Source organism: Stegostoma tigrinum, chromosome 25, assembly GCF_030684315.1.
Source record: "Stegostoma tigrinum isolate sSteTig4 chromosome 25, sSteTig4.hap1, whole genome shotgun sequence".
NCBI classification, from domain to species: domain Eukaryota; kingdom Metazoa; phylum Chordata; class Chondrichthyes; order Orectolobiformes; family Stegostomatidae; genus Stegostoma; species Stegostoma tigrinum.
This window is the reverse complement of record NC_081378.1, coordinates 53,531,039-53,554,634: the sequence shown is the minus strand read 5'-3', so window position 1 is coordinate 53,554,634 and position 23,596 is coordinate 53,531,039. Positions and strand designations below refer to the sequence as shown.

Below are 23,596 nucleotides of genomic sequence, written 5' to 3'. Positions count from 1 at the left end.
AGGTCTCTGGTTGGGTATTGAACAGGAAGGGTTTAGAGGGATATGGGCCAGACGCTGGCAAATGGGACTAGATTAATTTAGGATATCTGATCAGCATGGACAAGTTGGACTGAAGGGTCTATTTCCATGCTGTACTGCTCAATGACTAAGTCCCCAGGACCTGATGAAGCATATCCCAGGACACTTGTGGGAAGCTAAGGAAGAAATTGCAGAGCCACTTACGGAGATATTTGTATCAACTACAGTTAGGGGTGAGGTGCCAGAAGTCTGGAGGGTAGCTAATGTTGTACAGTTGATTCTGATGGTTCTACGCAATAGTTTTGTTCTTGTGTGGTCTCGTGTTACAAGAAAATCGCACAATAACCACAACATTTAAAGTGACAGAGATGGAATCACGCTGTAACCAATACATGTAGGGAACGTTCTACAAATAGCATTCTGTAATTCTTCAATTACGTTAAAACCAATTCACACTGGAAAATCACACATTATATCAGAACTGACTGTACTTTATTTAAGAAAGCATGTAAGGAAAAGCCCACGAACTACAAATCAGAGAGTCTGATGTCATTGGTGCGTAAATTGTTGGAGGGATTCTGACGGACAGGATTTACATGCAGAGATAGTAGGAACTGCAGATGCTCGAGAATCTGAGATAACAAAGTGTAGAGCTGGATGAACACAGCAGGCCTAGCAGCATCAGAGGAGCAGGAAGGCTGACGTTTCGGGCCTAGACCCTTCTTCAGGGAAAAAAAAATTACATGTACTTGGATAGGCAAGGAAGGATTACAGCCAGTCAGCATGGCTGTCAGAGTGGGAAACTGTGTCTCATAAACTTGAGTTTCTCTGAAGATGACACCAAGAAGATAGAAGAAGACAGAGCGATAGACGTTGTCTACACGGACGTTAGCAAGGCCTTCAACAAGGATCTGCAAGATAGACTGGTCAGTAAAGTTAGGTCACATGGGATCTAGGGAAAGCCTTTGGATTCAAAATTGTCTTGACAGAAGGAGAGGGTGGTTGCTCAGACTGGAGGCCTGTGACCGCAGCGCTAAGTCCACTGTTGTTTGTCATTTTGTATAAATGACTGGATGAGAATATTGGAAGCATGGTTAGTAAATTTGTGGGTGACACCAAAATTGGTGGTATGGTGAACAGTGAAGAGAGGTATCTTAGAGTACGAGAGAATGCTGATCAGCAGGGCAAAAGGAGTGAGGTATGGCAGATGGAGTTTAATTTAGATAAATGCAATGTGTTGCATTTTGGTAAGGCAAACCAGTGCAGGACTTACACAGTATTTGGTAGGGTCCTAGGTAGTGCTGTCAAACAGAGACCTAGGGGTGCTTTGAAAGTTCTTTGAAAGTGGAGTCACAGGTAGGATAGTGAAGAAGGCATTTGGCACACTTGCCTTTGTTGCTCAGACCACTGAGTACAGGAGTTAGTCCATCATACTGTGGTACAGGACATCTGAGAGGTCACTTTTGGAGTACTGCATACAATTCTGGTTGCCCTGGTATTGGAAGTATACTGTTAAATTGGAGATGGTGCAGAAAAGATTTACAAGGATGTTACTGGGACTGGTGGGTTTGAGTTATCAGGAAACTGGATAGGCTTGAACTTATTTCCCTGAAGCATAGGAGGTCAAGCTTATGAAGGATTATAACATCATCAGCGAGACTGATAAGGTGAATAGCAAAGGTCTTTTCCCCAGGGTAAGGGAGTTCAAAACCAGATGGCATAGTTTTAACATGAGAGAGGAAAGATTTAAAAGGGGCCTGAGGGGCAGCTTTTTCACACAGAGGATGGTGCATATATAGAATGAACTGCCAGAGGAAGTGGTAGATGCAGATACAGTTACAACCTTGAAAAGCCATTTGGACAGGTACATAAATAGAAAAAGTTTAGAGGGATATGGGTCAAATGCAGGCAAATAGGACTAGCTTAGTTTGGGAAACACGGTACAACATTGTGGGCCGAAGGGCCTGTACTGTGCTGTACTCTATGTTCTATGTTTTGTGAAACCTGGTGAGCATAAATGAGTTGGACTGAAGGGTCTGCTTCTGTGCCATATGACGCAATGACTTTATGATTTATGACAGCGCTAGGGCTTTTCTCTTTAGAATGACGAAGGAGGAGAGGAACTTGATAGAGGTGTACAAAATGATGAGGTATAGATACAGTGGACAGCCAGAGACTTTTTCCCTAGGGTGGAGGTAGTTACATGGGGGCATAGTTTTAAAGTGAGCGGAGGTAGATATCGGGGAGACGTCAGAGGTAGGTTTTTTACTCAGACTGGTAGGGGAGTGGAATGCTTTGCCTGAGAGGGTAGTGGAGTTGGCCTCATTAGGGACATTAAAGTGGCTGTTAGATAGGCATATGGACGATAGTATAAGGTAGGGGTGGAGGTTAGACAGACCTTTGGTTTAGCATAAAAGTTTGGCACAACATCGTGGGCTGAAGGCCCTGTACTGCGCTCTACTGTTCTATGTTCTATGTCTCTACATAGCTCAACCATTTAGTTCAACCTACAAACAAGAAGCAAGTTTCAAAAGGAAAGGAAGGAAGGAAGATATAAACTTCGTAGAGCTTTCCTTATCCAAATCTATTTCTAATTAACAAAGTTATCTCTCAACAGTCTGGAAGACTTGAGAAACACTCAGGTTAAACATGACATTGAGTTTGGCAAGTGTACTGGATATTCATTGCATATCTCATGAATCCCAGATCATCAGCCAGAAACACAATACTATCCAGTGCTGTCTGTACTAGGTGAAAGGAAGATAAGGAAGTAATAATATTCCTCCCTGATTATACAACCCTGACAATCTAACAGGCATTCAACAGTACGTTGAACCTGTTTGCACATTTCAGGGCACTGTTGGTAACAGTAATAGCAATCAATTTTAATAGCTATTAAATAAGTCTACTTGTTCAAATAGAGATGTCTCCTTTAAAGTGGCACGAGCACACAAATCAGGGCATATGTATCTCCTCATCAAGATGCAGCGTGAAGGGAAGGCAGATGCACTAAATGTGCAATGTTATTATCAATCTACAATAACCTTTTGGGATAATAAGTTCATGATAAAAATATCAGACGTGGGTCTACTTGACTGAAAAAAATGCAGGAAAACCTAAATGTCAAAAAACCAAATTTATAAGATAAAAAGTTGAAAGTCCAAGTAATAGAAAATTTCTCATGCAGAAAAAATAATGTTTACCTTCATTGATGCAATGTTCTAGCCACATTTGGAAGTACAAATTTTCTGGACAAACTTATTCTTATGTTTCGCCAAGCTCAGGACCCCATCCTGAGTGAATGCGTTGATGGTGTGACAATGCTGTCACTTTAAAAATGTTATTTTGTCCTGGATTTTTTTTTGAAGAGAGGTTGTAAAGGCAGAGATGCCAAAGTGATTACAGGAGACTGCCTAAGTCAATAATCAAAGGAGGCCTTTAGGCTTTTCTTTAAAAACTGTTGTAACAATGGAAGGGAAATGGCCAGTACTCACAGATCAAGCTTTCTTACCTTTTTTTAAAAAAAGTGTAGCAGTCAGAAGCTGTTTAGGTCCAGAAGAGATAACAAGGTGTAGAGCTGGATGAACACAACAGGCCAAGCAGCATCATAGGAGCAGGAAAGCTGACATTTCAGACCTGGGTCTAGGCCAAAACGTCATCTTTCCTGCTCAGCCTGCTGTGTTCATCCAGCTCTACACCTTGTTATCTCAGATTCTCCAGCATCTGCAGTTCCTACCATCTCCAGGTCCAAGAAGAGTTGCAATTGTAGTAAATGATTCCTAGCTGCTACATTCTCTGAAATCTTTCGATGTTGTTTCCTCCCAGTTTGGAGAATTGCCTGTAAGAATCTGTGTCTGGATTTACCATTTTGCCAAAGGGTGTGTTTATAGGATGTTACTTTATTGAAACAGTTAATTAGTAATAGGTCCTCTACCTATTATTCACTTAAGTTTTCTAAACTTATTCTAAGTTTCTCTTTCTCTTGTTTGTATTTTAACTATTGTGTTTAAATAAATTACGTTTTGTTTAACGTTGAGTGGTTTGACCAGATGCATCACACTTCACATCTACCCTTAAAATAAGAAAAAGTTAGGGTCTAGGCTACTGTTTTAAAATATTTTGAGGTGGTCTGGTCTGGTCCATTACAATGCAAGTTGCAAAAGTATGTGAAACAAAGTTGCTGAAACAAAAAGCTGCAAGAAGGGTAAGCAGACAATAATTAGGCACAATGGGAAAATGGCAACAGTAACAGGTGCAATCACATTCTCAAAGTCCTTTTATCTTCTATTTGGCAACAAAATGCAATTAAATTCACAAAGTTCTTTGGAAATAATTTGCAATGATCAAATTCTCCCTTAAAAACGTGCCTCTTTTCAGCGGTAGGATTTCCATGCACGGGGATTGGAAGAAGTAGTCATCATATCAAAAGTGTACTGGACGCTGTTCTCTCGGACATTATTGAAAGGTTTACATCAAGTTGCAAAACATTGGCCTGCTTTATGAGATATGGTATTGATTTTGGCCCATTGCAGTCAACATAAGTGAGTCAAGCTGTTTAACACCACTGGCCAAGTTAAACTGTTATGCAATGGCTGTGTCACTGCACCCTGGCTTAATTCAACACTTGCAGTGTCATGGACAGTACTCTCCTCCAGTTAGTAAACTGGGGTAATATGATGCAGGAGATAGAGAGTCAGGACATCTTTGCTGTGGCTACAAGTATAAGCCTTGTCAACAGTTGACAACACATCTAGCTGTACTGACAAGAACCTTGAGGGATTCAGTGCAAGAGCCTCATCATCACATTCAATCCGACACATCATGTTCTCCTGGACCAATATTAACCAAATTCAAGGGAAAGAATCACCAATGGAGACAAGTACACTATACAGTTATTTAAACAAGATAGACATCCTGTCAACTAAGCAAGAAGTTGATGAAGAAATCAGACAAAATCCTAGCAAATCGACAAATCAGTACAGAGAGATTTTGAGCCTAAAATTTTATAAATGTTGCTGGCTTTCCTTTTCACTCCAATGGCAGCATGATGTGAAACACTTGAAGCTCAGAGATATTTCCATGCTTGGGCAATAAAATCGTTATTTTTAATGAAGAGGCAGTCCTGTCTTCTGTGCAAATGACCGTCCCCATATGTTTTGTCCCTTAGAAGAATGAGAGGAGGCCTTACCGAAACATAGAAAATTCTTAGGGGACACAGGGCAGATCAGAAAGATTGTGTTCCCTTAAGAAGTGTCTCGGACCAGAAGGCATAATCTCAGGACAAAGGGTCACATATTTAAGACAAACCTGACTGCCCTGGTCAACCCATTGTCTACCTGCTCCTGCCCCACCGAACTTATCGCCACCTATCTCAACTCCATTTTCTTCCCTTTGGTCCAGGAACTCCCTAGCTACATCCGTGACACCACCCACACCCTCCACCTCCTCCAGAGCTTCCAATTCCCCGGTCCCCAACAGCTCATCTTAACCATGGACATCCAGTCCCCATACACCTGCATTCCACATACAGATGGCTTAAATGCCCTCCCACTTCTTCCTGTCCCGCAGGCCGATCAGCGTCCCACCACTGACACCCTCATCCACTTAGCCGAAGACAGTGCAGGGATCCCCTGTGGCCATTCCCCTCAATAACAAGTATACCGTTTTGGATACTGTTGAGGGAGACGGCTTACCAAGGGTGAACCATGGGGTACAGGTCTCTGTCACAGAGTCTGTCCCTGTTGCTCTGAAGGGGAACGGGGAGAGGAGGAGAGCATTAGTCATTGGGGACTCCATAGTTAAGGGGGCAGATCGAAGATTCTGTGAGAATGACAGAGGCTCGTGGTTGGTGTGTTGCCTCCCAGGTGCCAGGGTCTGTGATGTCTCAGATTGTGTTTTCTGGATCCTTAAGGATGTGGGGGAGCATCCCCAAGTCATGGTCCACATAGGCACCAACAGCATAGGTAGGAAAAGGGATGGGGATGTAAGGCAGAAATTCAAGGAGCTAGGGTGGAAGCTCGGTGCTGGAACAAACAGAGTTGTTATCTCTGGTTTGTTACCCGTGCCAGCGAGGCGAGGAACAGGGGGAGACAGCAGTTGAACACCTGGCTACAGGGATGGTGCAGGAGGGAGGAATTCAGATACCTGGATAATTGGGGCTCATTCTGGGGTAGGTGGGACCTCTACAAACGGGATGGTGTACACCTGAACTAGAGGGGTACCAATATCCTGAGGGGGGGGGGGGAAATTTGCTAATGCTCTTGGGGAGGGTTTAAACTAATTCAGCAGAGGAATGGGAACCTGAATTGTAGCTCCAGTGTACAGCACAGCAGGGTGGGAGTAGTGAGGTCATGAATAAGGTTGCAGGAGTGTACCAGCAGGCAGGAAGGTGATTTGAAGTGTATCTACTTCAACACCAGGAGCATCTGGAATAAGATGGGTGAACTTGCAGCATGGGTTGATACCTGGGACTTCGATGTTGTGGCCATTTCGGATTCATGGATAAGAGCCAGGATGGGATATAAGAAGTCTTTGTTAGGTAGGATCAAGGAAAACCCTAAAGCTTTCTATAGGTGTGTCAGGAATAAAAGAATGACTAGAGTAAGATTAGGGCCAGTCAAGGACAGTAGTGGGAAGTTGTGCATGGAGTCCAAAGAGATAGGCGAGGCGCTAAATGAACATTTTTCATCAGTATTCACACAGGAAAAAGACAACGTTTTCGAGGAGAATACTGAGATACAGGATATTAGATGAGACAGGTTTGAGGTTCATACAGAGGAGGTGTTAGCAATTCTGGGAAGTGTGAAAATAATTGAGTCCTCTAGGCCGGATGGGATTTATCCTAGGATTCTCTGGGAAGCTAGGGAGGAGATTGCAGAGCCTTTGGCTTTGATCCTCATGTCATTGTTGTCTACAGGAATAGTGCCAGAAGACTGGAGGATAGCAAATGTTGTCCCCTTGTTCAAGAAGGGGAGTAGAGACAACCCTGGTAATTTTAGACCAGTGAGCCTCACTTCGGTTGTGGGTAAAGTGTGGGAAAGAATTATAAGAGATAGGATTTATAATCATTTAGAAAGGAATAATTTGATTAGGGACAGTCAACAGAGTTTTGTGAAGGGTAGGGTGTGCCTCACAAAGCCGATTGAGTTCTTTGAGAAAGTGGCGAAACAGGTAGATAAGCATACAGCAGTTGATGTGGTGTATCTGGATTTCAGTAAAGCATTTGATAAGGTTCCTCACGGTAGACTATTGCAGAAAATACGAGGCACGGGATTGAGGGTGATTTAGTGGTTTGGATCCGAAATTGGCTAGCTGCAAGAAAACAGAGGGTGGTGGTTGATGGGAAATGTTCATCCTGGAGTTCAGTTACTAGTGGTGTACCGCAAGGATCTGTTTTGGGGCTACTGCTGTTTGTCATTTTTATGAATGATCTGGATAACAGTGTGGAAGGATGGGTTAGTAAATTTGCAGATGACACTAAAGTCGGCAGAGTTTGGTTAGTGCGGAAGGATGTTGCAGTTTACAGAGGCACATAGATAAGCTCAGAGCTGGGCTGAGAGGTGGCAAATGGAGTTTAATGAGGGAAAATGTGAGGTGATTCACTTTGGAAGGACTAACAGAAATAGTATTGGGATAATGGTAAGATTCTTGGTACCGTGGATGAGCAGAGAAATCTCGTTGTCCACGTGCATTGATCCCTGAAAGTTTCAGAGCCATGAGGTTATGTTGCAGCTGTACAAAACTCTGGTGCGCTGCACTTGGAGTACTGCGTACAGTTCTGGTCGCTGTATTATAGGAAGGATGTGGAAACATCGGAAAGGGTGCAGAGGAGATTTACCAGGGTGTTGCCTGGTATGGAGGGAAGGTCTTATGAGGAAACGCTGAGGGACTTGAGGCTGTTTTTGTTAGAGAGAAGAAGGTTAAGAGGCAACTTAACGGAGACATACAAGATGATCAGAGGATTAGATAGGGTGGACCGTGAGACCCTTTTTCCTCAGATGGAGATGGCTAACAGGAGGGGGCATAACTTTAAATTGAGGGGTGATAGATATAGGACAGAAGTGAGAGGTAGGTTCTTTACTCAGAAAGTACTAAGGGCATGAAAACCCTGCCTGCAACAATAGTAGACTTGCCAACTTTAAGGCATTTAAATGGTCATTGGATAAACATATGGATGATCATGGAATAGTATAGGTTAGATCCACTTCAGATTGGTTTCACAGGTCAACACAACATCGAGGGCTGAAGGGCCTGTATTGCGCTGTAATGTTCTACGTTCTATGTCCTCACCCTCAATAACTTCTCTTTCAATTTCGCCGACTTCCTCCAGGCAGAAGGGGTGCCCATGGGTACCTGCTTGAGCACAAGCTATGCCTGCCTCTTTGTAGGTACGTGGAACAATCCTTCTTCCATACGTACACTGGCCCTAAACCCCACCTCTTCCTCCATTACATTGATGACTCTATCGGTGCCACCACTTGCTCCCATGAGGACCTTGAACAGTTCATCCACTTCAAAACCTTCTACCCCAACCTTAAGTTCACCTGGACCATCTCGAAGACCTCTCTCTCCTTCCTGAACCTCTGCCTTCATCTCTGGCAACCACCAAGAAACCGATATCCATTTCAAGCTCACCGGCTCCCACAGCTACCAAGAATACGCCTCCTCCCACCCACCTCCCTGCAAAAAAATACCATCTCCTATTCCCAATTCCTTAACCTCTACCATATCTGCTCCCAGGATGAGGCATTCCACTCCCATACATCTCAGATTTCCTTGTTTTTCAGGGACCGCACTTCCCCCCTTCAGTGGTCGAGAACGCCCTCGACCATGTCTCCCGCATTTCCTGCAACTCATTCCTCACACCCACTCCCTGCAATAACAAAAATCGCTCTCGTTCTCAAGTACCACCCCACCAACCTCTGGATCCAATGCATCATCCTCTGACACTTCTGCCGTCTGCCATCCGATCCCAACACCAAAGACATTTTTCCCTCTCCACCCTTATCTTTCCGGAGGGACAACTGTCTCTGTGACTCCCTTGTCACTCCACACTTCCCTCCAACTCCACCACACCCGGCATTTTTTCCTGCAACCGCAGAAGTGCTACACCTGCCCCTACACCTCCCCCCTCACCCCCATCCCAGGCCACCAGATGACTTCCCATATCAAGCAGATGTTCACCTGCACATCTGGTAATGTGGTATACTGCATTCGCTGTTCCATTTGTGGCCTCCTCTACATCAGGGAAACCAAGTGGAGGCTTGTGGACCGCTTTGCAGAACACCTATGCTCGGTTCGCAGTAAACAACAGCACCTCCTGGTTGCAAACCATTTCAATGGTCCCTCCCATTCCGCAGACCATCCTGGGCCTCCTGCAGTGCCACAACGATGCTACCCAAAGGTTGCAAGAGCAGCAATTCATTCCGCTTGGGAAGCCTGCAGCCCAATGGTATCAATGTGGAATTCACAAGCTTCAAAATCTGCCCTCCCCCAACCACATCCCTAAACCAGCCCAGCTTGTCCCTGCCTCTCTAACCTGTCCTTCCTCCGACCTATCCCCTGCTCCCACCTCAAACCCCACCCCCATCTCCTACCTATTCACCTCATCCCGCACCCTTGGCCTGTCTGTCCTCCCTGGACAGACCTATCCCCTCCTTAACTCCCCACCTACACTCACCTTTACTAGCTCCATACCCACGTCTTTGACCTGTATTTCTCTTCTCCACCTATCTTCTTCTCTATCCATCTTCTATCCGCCTCCCCCTCTCTCCCTATTTATTTCAGAACTCCCTTCCCCTCCCCCATTTCTGAAGAAGTGTCTAGGCCCGAAACATCAGCCTTCCTGCTCCTCTAATGCTGCTTGGCCTGCTGTGTTCATCCAGCTCCGCACCTTGTTATATCAGTAATGAAGAGGAATTTCTTCTCTGAGGGTAATGAATCTGTGGACTATTGAGGCTGGGTCATTAAATATGTTCAAGTCTGAGATAGACAGATTTTTAATCAGTCAGGGAATTAAGGTGGGAGAGTTGAGGAATATCTGATCAGCCATGCTCTCACTGAATGACAGAGTAGACTTGATAGGCTGAATGGTCTTCTTTTGCTCCTACAGCTTATAATCTTTCGTTAAGACAATGACTAGTTGAGCCGGAATGTACCAAGCAGCACTTCAAATGATGACTCATAATGATGGGATAGTGTAGGGGGAGGGGCTTAGATTAGTTCACAGGTCGATGCAACATTGAGGGCCGAAGGGCCTGTTCTGCGCTGTATTCTATATTCTATGTTCTATGTTCTATGTAAAGCCTTTTGTGGTGGAGACATCGGCATCGGTGCAGCAGCAAGAGTGAGCCATTGATGGAATGGCAGCAGCCTCCCGGTAGTCTGATGTGACAGCAGCAGTGGCAGCATGCTCACGGCTCCTCCCATCAACCAGGGCACCGGCGGCAGTGGCAGCAAAACTCCTCCCAAATATCAGAGGCAGAGGCATTGGAATTGGCTGTGTGTTCGCAACTCCTCCTGGCAACTGGCATGGCAGCACGGTGGCAATAAAACTGCTCCCAACAATTGGAAGCAGCATCAGTGGCAAAGCTCCTCCTGGCAATCAGAAGTGGGAAGGCAGCAAAAGACTAAGCTGCATCTAGGCCCAGATGCCTGCATCAGAACCCGAGTGTTCCATTCACCTTTATTAAGATGGGATTTTAAGATCTGGACATTTTTCTTACTTTTAGATCTGGACATTTTCCTTTCCTTTTGGCTCTGTTCCTTTTATTTCTGTTGTGTTTTTTTTTATTTTACATTTTGTATCCAAGAAGGTGCCAGAGAATGGCAATTCTGCACAATTTTCACTGTATTCCTATACTCAAGTATACATGACAATAAAATCTAATTTTAATTCTTTAATAGCTCTTTGAAAGATGGTGCATCTGACACTGCAGTAGTTTCTCAGCAATGCACCACTGCATCAGCTTGCATTATGTCACCAAAGTGAGGCATGAACCCAACCTACACTTGCCTCAAATGCACTCCTCTTTTTTTGCAAAAATCTCTGATTTTCTATCCACCAAATATATATGTCTGGGAAAAGGACAAGAGAATGGAACTGAACTGATTGTTTTCTCAGAATGAATACAGATGTAATAAGCCAAATGATCTTCCATGGTACTGCAAAATTCTATACTTATGAATATATACAGGACACCTAAACTAAGATGAGACCTACTCCATAAAACAGACAAGGTAATAGGCCAAGATAATAAAATGTGAGGCTGGATGAACACAGCAGGCCAAGCAGCATCTCAGGAGCACAAAAGCTGACGTTTCGGGCCTAGACCCTTCATCAGAGAGGGGGATGGGGGGAGGGAACTGGAATAAATAGGGAGAGAGGGGGAGGCGGACCGAAGATGGAGAGTAAAGAAGATAGGTGGAGAGGGTGTAGGTGGGGAGGTAGGGAGGGGATAGGTCAGTCCAGGGAAGACGGACAGGTCAAGGAGGTGGGATGAGGTTAGTAGGTAGCTGGGGGTGCGGCTTGGGGTGGGAGGAAGGGATGGGTGGGAGGAAGAACAGGTTAGGGAGGCAGAGACAGGTTGGACTGGTTTGGGGATGCAGTGGGTGGAGGGGAAGAGCTGGGCTGGTTGTGTGGTGCAGTGGGGGGAGGGGACGAACAGGGCTGGTTTAGGGATGCGGTGGGGGAAGGTGAGATTTTGAAGCTCGAGAAGTCCACATTGATACCATTGGGCTGCAGGGTTCCCAAGCGGAATATGAGTTGCTGTTCCTGCAACCTTCGGGTGGCACTGCCACAATGATGCCACCCGAAGGTTGCAGGAACAGCAACTCATATTCCGCCTGGGAACCCTGCAGCCATATGGTATCAATGTGGACTTCACCAGTTTCAAAATCTCCCCTTCCCCCACCGCATCCCTAAACCAGCCCAGTTCATCCCCTCCCCCCACTGCACCACACAACCAGCCCAGCTCTTCCCCCCCACCCACTGCATCCCAAAACCAGTCCAACCTGTCTCTGCCTCCCTAACCGGTTCTTCCTCTCACCCATCCCTTCCTCCCACCCCAAGCCGCACCCCCAGCTACCTACTAACCTCATCCCACCTCCTTGACCTGTCCGTCTTCCCTGGACTGACCTATCCCCTCCCTACCTCCCCACCTACACCCTCTCCACCTATCTTCTTTACTCTCCATCTTCGGTCCGCCTCCCCCTCTCTCCCTATTTATTCCAGTTCCCTCCCCCCATCCCCCTCTCTGATGAAGGGTCTAGGCCCGAAACGTCAGCTTTTGTGCTCCTGAGATGCTGCTTGGCCTGCTGTGTTCATCCAGCCTCACATTTTATTATCTTGGAATCTCCAGCATCTGCAGTTCCCATTATCTCTAAGGTAATAGGCCAGTTTAGAGTTGACACTTTCAGCAGTTTTACAAAAACAGGTTCTTATCATAGGACTGAAACTTACCAAGTTTCATTTGATAGTCAAAAAATATGAAGACCAGTTCGGGGTAAACAAACTAATGGATTTCATACTGGCAATGAAAAAATACTGGAAGACTTAGGTGATAGCATCAAAGTTTAAAGAGCACAAAGTGTTTTTGAGTTGAAATTCCCTGAACGGGATCACAATGGATTTTTAGAAAGCTCTAGATAAACCTTCAAGTAATGCACTGATGTGTTAGGTTAATGAAATAATTTGCAATTTAGATAACTGGGTTAAAATGAGCTTGCAAATATGAACTTTGAACGTAGCTGATGTTTTCATGATTGCCTGGAAAGTTTGGGCAACAGAGGATGGTCTCCTCCAAACTTATAATTGCGAGCAATACATAGATATTTTCTGCAAAAGCAAACTATATATTCTCAGTATGCCAGAGAATGGAACAGACGTGACAAATTTTCAAAAGAGGTTTCAAAAATTAAACTGTCATGCTAGGGAACATATGATTCACTTTAATGTAGTTAGACACCAATAAATGGCATATAATGAATTTAATAAATTCAGTTAGACTGCAACAATTATCCTAATCATGTCTAATGCATAACATCTAAAATATAAATAAATGCTGAATACCTCCTTTCCATAAAAGCAGTGTAGAGAACAGTTCATAGGAATGTAATAAAGAAGGTTTTGTACTGAAGAACATAGATGATGCAGAGTCTCACAGCAGAGTTAATTTTCATTGAGAGGTAAACCAGTCAGGATATTTAAACTGAATTCAGGTAAAGGATATTGTTTTGTTAGCAGGTTGACGACAGGCATAGCACTTCAGGAATACAACATTAATCTTACCAGATGTGCATAAAATTACTAATTTACACTGTCAATTTAAAACAGAATAGGCCTTTAACAGTTTGAATTTGTCATTTTCAGAGGCTATCAAACACTCAGTACAAGAAAATACATTGTGCCATCTTTTTAAAATAACTATTGCCCTTTTACAACTTAATACAGCACAATCATTAAATGTATATTTACATTTTCTTTCGTGATAACCTACACCTTTTCTGCAACTTTTATCTCAGCACTTTTGTCCTTTTTTGTCCTTTCATTTTGATAACATTTTCAACTACCATCTTCAGCTTCTACTACTGCAACTGTTTGGAGCACCCACCCTTTCAGAATGAGGGCATTGTCGACCCACCCATGGTCGCCTTGAGAAGACGGTGGTTTAATACAACTGAAAAGTTTGCCAGATCACTTCAGGGTACAGTTAAGAGCCAATGACAATAGATGTGAAGCTAGAAAAGCACAGCAGGTCAGACAGCATCCAAGGAGCAGGAAATTCAACACTTGGCCAAAACCCTTCCCCTGGACTGGGGAGGCAAAGAAGAGCCCCAGAAATGAATAGAGGGAGGGCGGTGGGGCAGGTGGAAGGGGAGGAGAGATGGAGTTAGGTAGATGCAGGTTTGAGTTATTGTAATTGGTTTGTGGAAAGGGTGAAGTGGATAGGTGAGTAGGAAGATGTACAGGTTGCGTCAGGTTGTGGGGGGGTGGGGGAGGGGTTGGACATGGGATAAGGCTGGGGGCAGACAGATTTTGAAGCTGAAGTCAACGTTAAGGCCATTGGGCAGTAAACTTCCAAGACTAAGTATCAGGTGTTCGTCTCCCGGTTTACGTTTGGCCTCACTCTGACAGTGGAGGAGGCCAAACAGAACATGTCACCAGGGGAATGGGGGGAGGAATTAAAATGGATGGTAACCAGAAATCAGGCTGGTTGTTGCATGTGGAACGCAGGCGCTCTGCGAACTGGTCTGAGTCTGCGTTTGATCTCCCCGATATAGAGGAGTCCACATCCAGAGCAACAGATGCAATAGATATGGTTGGATGAAATGCAGGTGAATCTGTGCCAGATCGTGGTTCAGGGAGCACCTGTGCTCCAATGACTCTGGCTTGCAGCATCTGCAGTCCTTTTTGTCGCTTAAGAACCAATTACACTGATGTTGGACTGGAATCATACATAAATCAGACCAGGTAAGAATGCAGCCTTCCTCTCCTAAATAACATTCATAATTCAACTAGATTTTTAGACAATAAATCGTGAGGCTGGATGAACACTGCAGGCCAAGCAGCATCTCAGGAGCACAAAAGCTGCTGCTTGGCCTGCTGTGTTCATCCAGCCTCACATTTTATTATCTTGGATTCTCCAGCATCTGCAGTTCCCATTATCTCTGATAGATTTTTAGACAAACAGCCTCAAGATCACTTTTACTGTTCCTTGCTTCAATTTTTAATTTCTAGATTTAAAACATAAGCAGAATTCAAATTTCTCCACTTGTCACTTGAAATTTCAACACACATTCACTAAGTAACAGGTCCAGTAACACAAGCACTTGTACTAATTTAAATCTTCCTCCATTTCTCTCTCCACAAAGACACTGGCATAATTTTGATTCAGGGTAAGTCGGCCCTGTTAGAGTAACCTTCCTTCTTTCCATGCCCCACCTCAGTGTTCCTAACATGTTAGCTCTTACTGCTCCAATAACCCTGTGGCTATGTAGGTCATCTTCATAACCTCACTCTCCTTCCAGAAGATGGCACATAAATTAATCAGAAGGTATTTTTTGTGATTTCATTGTGTCCCTCCATGTCATTGACTATGACATTTCCGCCTTTTACCTTCACTCAGACACAAATAGGCAAGAAATATTTGAGTCTTACGCCCACAACTTCAAAGGCACCATTGCCTCAAATTATAGACCTCCAGAACTACAACCATATAGTTTATATGCTTCTCACCCATGAGGAAACACACTGTTCAGGAACATCCTTCTCTCTGTTTCTGACCATCTCATACTTAAGCAATACTTAGGACCTCTACCACTTAGATGGACAAAGATAGCAGGTACGTAGAGAAGCCACCAACCGTTACTTGTTGTCCAAGACATAACCTGTCCTGACTTGGAACTATATCATTGTTGCTTCACTGTTTTTGAGTCAAAATCCCAGGATTCTGTCTCACACAAACCTGAGAGTGAACCTATATCTCAAGGGCTACAGAGATTGAAGAAGTCAGCTCACCACCGTCTTCTCCTATGACAAGCAGTTGATGTTGGTCTAGCCAGTGACACCCACATCCCATGAACAAATAAAAAAGATGCCTGGGGGACAAGTGTGACCTGAGAGGTTTAGCTACTTCTGTCCACATTATCCATGCATCTCAAACTGTCTAGTTCTGCACAATTTGGAAATGTTTGATTCAGACATCTCTTGTGATTCTGCACATTACTCACATATCACAAGAGCTCAGCAACGGCTTACATTCCTTCATCTGTGTAACTTAAATTAAATGCTCATGTTAACCTGAATCCACATTCACCCCAGTCTCTTAAGCATCAAGTCCCATTTGCTTCACACATGGATCAAAACAGTGAAATCTCTCATCGCAACAGACAACCTCCGCATTTCCAGTTCCTTAGTCATACAAAACTTGAATTCTGTTGAAATCAGGGACATGTTGCCAAAGCTTTTCATCTTGTACTCATCACAACAAATGGAAGAATGCCAAATTACAACAACTTGTATGACAAGGGAAAAGGGTTCTGTACGTTTGGCACCCTAACTGGCTGAAGCATCATCACAGAGAAAGCAACAGGGAATTAAACATTCCCCTGGTCCTTCATTGTTTTCAAGCACTGCAACACTTCAACATATTCCTTATACATGTTGATAACAGGTCTCTTGATATGAATGTAAATCACTTCTAACAAGCATAAAGTAGACATGTTGTGAGGTCAAGTTGATCGTAAATTTATTGTTAAAATAGCTATTAGTGCAGTCAGGATTGTTCATAAACTGTTGTCCAATTGTGGAATCACATTTATCAGTGGATGTTTTGCTTTGTGTTTTTCAAGATCTCTTTTCTCCTGTAGTACAAAAGTCGCAATTGTTTGAAATTTGGCATTAAGACCATAATATGTAACAGAATCCCATTAAATCTACTCCGCCATCCAATGAGATTACTTATGGCTGGTCTGAAAATCCTCAACTCACTCTCCTGTCCTATCCACATAATCTTTAATTATTAGAGGTCTGTCTATCACAACATTTAATGTATTTAATGACCGAATCTCAAAAGCCCCCTGTGGTAAAGAATTCTATTGACCAACAAGCCTGACAGAAAAGAATTCCATCTTAAATTGAGGACTCCTTATTCTAATATTATACCCTCTGGCTATAGACTCTCCCACAAGGGGAAACAAACTCTGTGCATCCACCCTGTTAAATCCTCTAAGAATCTTGTATGTTTCAATAAGGCTACCTCTCCTTCCCCTAAATACTACTCAACCTCTCCTCCTAAGAAAATCTCTGTATCCTGGACCAGCCTAGTGTACCTTCTTTGTACTCCCTCCAAAGCCAGTAAATCTTTCCTTCGTCAAGAGGACGAAAACTGTTCATCATATTCCAACTGTGATCTGATCAGTGCCTTGTATACTTTGAAAAAGGCTTTCTTATTTTTCTACCCCATTCCCTTTGAAATAAATACCAGCATTCCACTTGTTTTCTCTATTACCTGCTGAACTTATATGCTACCTTTATGTGATTCACAACCAAATCCATCTTGTATTACAGCTTTCTGTAGTCTCTCTCCATTTAAATAATATTCATGTTTTCTGTTCTTCCTGGCATAGTGCATTTTCCCACGATATGTTCGATTTGCCAAGTTGTTGCCCACTCACTTAATTGGTCTCTCTCCCTCTACAGACTCCATGTGTCATCCTCACTACTTGCCGCTCCACCTGTTTTTTGCTTTTGCTCTGACCATGCATGATAAAAACCTTCAGCAACATGCCTCTTTTTTCAGCAATAAAACTACCTTCTTAAAATCTCTCACCTTCATTTTTTTTAAAGATTAGATTCCCTACAGTGTGGAAACAGGCTGTTCAACCCAACAAGTCCACACCGCCCCCTTGCAGCATCCCACCCAGACCTGTCCCCCAATAACCCACACACCCTTGAACACTACGGGCAATTTAGCATGGCCAATCCACCTAACCTGCACATCTTTGGACTGTGGGAGGAAACCCACGCAGACATGGGGAGAATGTGCAAACTCCACACAGACAGTCGCCTGAGGTTGGAATCGAACCCGGGTCCCTGGCGCTGTGAGGCTGCAGTGCTAACCACTGAGCCACCATGCTGCCCCCAATTTGATTGGTGCAAACAAATAACGCAGGTTACTTGGCAGAAGACAGAGTTCATTAATAGACTGTCAGGAGTTTAGTGAGCAATTTAAATTTAAAATTCAAAATTTTTTAAAAATCACAACAGAATATACAAATTTTGCAGCAAATCAAGAAACATGCAGCTCACAGTTTCTTCCTTATTATAAATTTCTTACATATCTACCTGATCCTTGCTATGCAATTTAAAGTGCACCACAACAATGTCAATGTCACGTGGAGCACTATTCTCACCAGTTTATAGCAGCAGCACCCCTGTGACGTGGAAGCAGTGACGGATGGTAGATTATTGATCCATGCCTTGGGTGATTAATAACATCCATAGGAATGAACTGGCTGCAGAACGGGAGCACATTTAGTTCTGCTCCAACTGATTTATATGCCTCAACAACATCTGCAATAGGTTTTCCCTTCAGCCTCCACTTGGGAAACTTAAATACTGGTGTCCCATCCTTCTCTGCTGCAACAGCTGAGGAGAAAAATAAAAATGACAATAAAAATTAGCTTACAATATATTTACCACAATGATATTTTTCACCCTCAAAATGAATTTCCCCCCCAAAAAACAAAGTCAATTTGTCTTTCATAGATTCTAAAATGCCATTTGGTGTGACTGGAAGAGGATAAACTAATATTCGATACCTATAACATCGTTGCTGGCCAATGTTTCCTGACACTGGTGAAAAGTACAAAGGCCAGATTCACAGCTTAGTTCACAATGAATTTACTGGCAGATCAATGATGATAAACAATGATATTTTTATTTATCCAATTATGAAACCAGAAACAACCTGCTGTTGGTTTAATTAGAAGTGTAATTAAGGATAAAACTGAATCAATCTACAGCCACTATTCTCCTGCTCTTCCAGTGATGTCTCACTTTATTGCAATCGGCGATCAAATAGAAGAATGGTAACTGCAGATGCTGGAACATAAAACTGTACAGCCCGGGAACAGAACACTGAAATAAAAAACAAAGCTCTGGGAAACTCCACAGGTTAACTGTTTCTGTGGAGAGAGAAGCAGAGTTAATGTTCTGAGTCTGATATTACTCTTCTTCTGCCGCGTTCTCCAGTACAATATTTTATAAAATGGATTATCTAAAAAATCAAATTATTTTTCTATGCAAAACATTTCATTTGCCTTTTGCCCAATGACTTTTTCTATAAACACTACAGTCAGTAAATTCCTACTATCCATTTTCTCTATATTAAACCTGACAGCTACAACCAGTTCAGATTTTAGTCTCCAGGCTTGAAACAAAGACTGCTGCCCTGAGGGCCTCATCACTATCCAAAAATCATCCAACTTACAGTCAGCCACAAATCTGTTTCAGGCCTAACAAAAGAAGTGCCGAATTTCTAAAAAAGTGAATGCTATTCCTGAACTCACCATCGAAGTCCCTCCTGCCTCCATTAAGAGCGAGAGTCAAGGCCCTTCCTGTTTTAATTTGATGGGGCTCTCCTGCCCTGACTTGGGCATCAATCAAGGATACCACCACCCCACACACACAGTCTATGCAGGCAGTCATAGCCTCTCCCACTCTCAGCTAAGCCACAAGAGCTGGAATCCTGAACAATCAATCACTTCCCTGTGCAGAGTCCTGAAGAAGGGTACCGACCCGAAATGTTCCTGCTCTTCTGATGCTGCCTGGTCTACTGTGTTCCTCCAGATCCACACTGTGTTAACTGTGCAGAGTTTGTTGGGCCAATCTCAGAACTTGTCCCAGGATTAATCTGTGTTCAGCCACCTCTGCCTAGACGAGGGTCTGAAACTGTAACCTTTTAGCTCTGTATCCCATTGTATGATAACTGTGTCTCAGTCACTGTGGAATGGGTGATAGGAGAACAGGAATCCAGCAACAAAATTCTAGTTATAAACTGCAAATAATATATTGCCTTGGATTGAAAGCCTTCATATATCCCATGCCATCTTTGTAGCAACTCAAAGGTGACAGAATAATATCAGGATTTTTCCTTGTAATATTTAAGTGTTTTATTTTTATCTCCACACAACCTACTGGAAGTTAAAAGGATATGTTAAAAGGATACTTTGTCAAGCTTATCTAATGTACTGATTTAGTTGTTTGCCCAGGCTTTCAATTCATAAAGGGGAGTCCACGTAAAGTATGCTGCAGTTTTTGATGAAAAATTCATTGAAAAAATAAATACTCAGACCAAGGAAGAGGTAGGTAACGATATTAAACAATCTTTATAACAATTGTCAAGTGACAAATGAGAAAGTTAAAAAAAATCAAGCAAATCAAAAACAACACATTATTACATCAAGCTCCAAGCAAATGTGACACTCCATGCAGAATCTATTTCTGATTATCTTCCATTGCATTCTATTATTAGATGTAACTATTTTAGAACAGAAACTATCAAAATACCTGTCCAGAAGCTTCATGTAAAATCAACACACGTTCTGATGGCTGTGACTTTGCTCAACTAAACTACTTCCAATCCGGTCACAGTGGGGCTAATATGAGAGCTTCACTCCACAAATCCCAATGTAGCCGATTGCTAACTTGTAATACTCAACATGAAGATCACCAGCACTAGCATCCCTCACTCAGAAGGGTGTATGAACCACTGGTTTCAGGCTATGCACAGAAAAATAAAGATCCATTTAAGAAATATTTAACTTTGATATCAAGAATTCAGACTCTGCTCAGTGAATACGATAGCTTGTCTCTTTCCTTATTTACAGAACTTTCTTGTGTTGTGGATTTTCTTTATGCCTACAATAAACACGCAAAAATGTTTATAGAATATTCTTACTCAACAGTAACAAGAAATTTTCCCACAAAATTATTAATCATGAACATCTCTACTACTGAATATTTAATCCACATTAAAAACCAACATTACATGCCACGTTCCACTGATAACGAGCTGATTAGTTGTTGAAGTAAACTTGCTGGCAATTGCAGCATACTTTACATGGACTCCCGTTTATGAATTGAAAGCCTGGGCAAACAACCAAATCAAGACATTGGATAAGCTTGACAAAGTATCTTTTTAACATATCCTCTTAACTTGCAGTTCAAGAAGTGACAGTTCCTTTAGGAATTAAGGTAGAGTCACAATAGCTGTGGCAGATGGTGAGTAAATTAAAAGACTCCCTAGGCATTATCAACTTGAGCCCCAAGTTCAAATATCTCAGCCTATACAAATTGTAATGTAGAAAGCCTAGAAATTTACTTCAAGCTGCAAGTAAAATTCAGTATAAATAATGGCAGTCACTTGGTTTAAACGTAAGCTGCTCTCTGATAATGGAAGTTATTACTTCAAATATTTCTGCTTACAATAATTAATACAATTATTTAATGCAGCAAGGTGTCACAAACATGATAGGCAAACATATAAATAGTACAAGGTTAATTAAAGGCCACAAAGCTGAAAGCGATAAGCAGTGGAAGGATTTAGATAAGTGAATTAACTAGGCATGTCGCAAATGAAACAAAGTAGGTTCTGTATAGTCATACTTAGAATCATACAGCATGGAAGCAGACTCTTCAGTCCAACTTCTGCACCAACCAGATATCCCAATCTGATGTAGTCTCATTTACCACCATTCAGTCCATAGCCTTGTAAATCCTTCCCATTTGCATACCCATTTGGATGCCTTCTGTATGTTGTAATTGTACCCCCCGCATCACTTCCTCTGCATAGGGAAGAAGAACGGGAATCATGATATGAATGAAAATTATACAATGTATGAGGAAAATGAGGTGATACGGAGGTCCTAACTGACTCCAAATTGGAGCTATGAGCAGTGATGACAACAATGAGACGTTTGAATGCACCGAAAGATCAATCTTTAGTCAAAATACCGATGTAATCCTGTTATTTTATAGAACATCAGTCTAATCACATTCAGAATAACGTGTACAGCTCTGGACATCAGTGTGCAAAGGAATATTGGTACAGTCCTGAACTATTAAACTGAGAAAAAAAGAAATTAGGTCATGAAGACTGAATATGTAAATTATGTAGATCGTAACTGAAAGAGGAGAGATTGAGAAGTAATATAGTCTCTGAGCAAGACCTTTCTGTTAACTTCAGCTGCACAACCCACGATCTGTGTTCATGTCATTCTGGCTTGAAGAATCCCCAGACTTTACTGCTCACCACCGTCAGCGTGTCTGCGGTCTAAGTTCTAGTATTCCTTTCAAATCCTCTTCACCTCTCAACCTGCCTTTGCTCCTTCAAACTAACTTCATTGCCCAAATATTTGGCCATTTATCTGCAGGTAGCTCAGTGTCTAATTTTGCTTAGAAAAGCTCAAATCATGTACTTTAGGGTAGTTATCACATGGGAGGTAAGTTTTAGTTATAAATTGTCTTTTTGGATTTTATAAAGGGTAGATTACATATGCAATGTCAAATGTTTTGTTTTAGTTTTCTGGATAGGAGTAAAACAGCACAGCCTACAATGGAAGGAGATTATTTTGAAGAAAATAAGCGTCAATTGCCACAGTACACTGACGACAGTACTCACCCAGGGGATCAGCCTTCCCATCCCGGTCAGGGACTGTGAACACTCCGACAACCTTGTGTCCTTGTTTCTGCAGGTTAGTGTAAACCTCTTGCCCAAACAGGCTCTGACCTATTAAAGCCACATTTAGCTTGCTCTGGTAACAGCTCTGTTCAAAAAGAACAGTAACCAGATTAAAGTACAGTGAAGCTAAAGTATGATAGAGGAAGCATGATAGGGTGTAAGGAGAGACAGGATCGCGGAGGTCGAAAGTGGCGGAATCGAGGAGGTGGTGGGATCAAGAGGTATCAAGAAGGTCGGGGGATCTGAGGATGTTGAGGGAATTCAAGGAGGTCAGGGAGCATCGAGGTGGTAGGGAGTACTGAGGAGGTCGAGTGGGAATCAAGGGGAAGGTTGGGGTGGTTGAAGATGTCGATGCATCGAGGAGACATGAAACGGCATCAAGGAGGTCCCACCAAGTGACCAGGGAGGTTGAAGGGAGAAGGCTGAGATAGCGTTAAAATAGAGCAGTAACTGGAGAGATCTCAGCTGGGGAGATCGAGGGGACAAGACAACAAAATGTGAGGCTGGATGAACACAGCAGGCCAAACAGCATCTCAGGAGCACCGAGGGGACACTCTGGAGGGAGATGGACGGGTTTACGAGGAGATGGGAGTTTGGGCGATGGGTTCAGATCGGGCCACGTCTCCTTCACAAACTCCCGCAGCTGCTGCAACGTGTCCACCCAGGAGCAGCTGGAGCAGCCCGGCTGGGGGTGGGTGGGGGGGGGGGGGCGGGGGAGATTGGGAGAAGGGCTGGGGGAACCGGTGGACAGACACCCTGGGGTGTGGGTGCTTTCCGGGGGGGGTGAGGGAAGTGTGGCCGGGGGCTGGGGAGTGGGACCCAGGGGGAAAGAGGACCAGGGTTGCGTCTTTGCTACTCCCCGATTCCTCCATCCTCACCGCCGCGGTGGAGAATCTCCTAACGGCCCGGCCGGCTGCCCACAACATGACGCCAGGGAGAGGGTCCCAACGGATCTGGAGTCGAATCCGAAGCGAACTGACCACCACCTGCCGCGCGTCCCCGACACTGACAGGGCTGACGCGAAACCGAGCCGCTTACGTTGCCCGCGCGTCCCCGACACTGACAGGGCTGACGCGAAACCGAGCCGCTTACGTTGCCCGCGCGTCCCCGACACTGACAGGGCTGACGCGAAACCGAGCCGCTTACGTTGCCCGCGCGCCCTTGCACCAGACGCTACATGCGTACGCGGTCCCACCTGAGCGGACAGCCCATCATCAGCTGGTCACCACGGAGACAAGGCCCCGCCCCCACGTCGTGTGGGTAGCGGTGTAGGGACCCCGAATGGACATGCGCATTGGCAGCTGAGGACAGACCAGAAGCAGAGACAACTTGAA

The 23,596-nt window shown here is 43.7% G+C and overlaps 1 protein-coding gene across 5 annotated transcripts in view; it reads right to left on the bottom strand.

Annotated features, from left to right (window-relative positions):
• LOC125463442 (mitochondrial 10-formyltetrahydrofolate dehydrogenase-like) overlaps nucleotides 1–23,332 on the bottom strand; it is a 116,743-nt gene extending 93,411 nt beyond the window's left edge. For 2 of the 5 annotated variants that reach the window (XM_059654759.1, XM_059654760.1), the window contains exons 1-3: nucleotides 23,141–23,332; nucleotides 22,203–22,347; nucleotides 17,932–18,166 (exon numbers count right to left, since the gene is read on the bottom strand). In XM_059654759.1, coding sequence (XP_059510742.1) covers nucleotides 17,932–18,166; nucleotides 22,203–22,347; nucleotides 23,141–23,188 — 428 coding nt within the window. In that variant the 5' untranslated portion in view covers nucleotides 23,189–23,332. Of the gene's footprint in view, nucleotides 1–17,931; nucleotides 18,167–20,089; nucleotides 20,240–21,187; nucleotides 21,367–22,202; nucleotides 22,348–23,140 lie in introns of those variants that run through there. The other 3 variants (XM_059654758.1, XM_059654761.1, XM_059654762.1) reach the window with 3 other exon arrangements.
• Nucleotides 23,333–23,596: the final 264 nt, after the last annotated feature.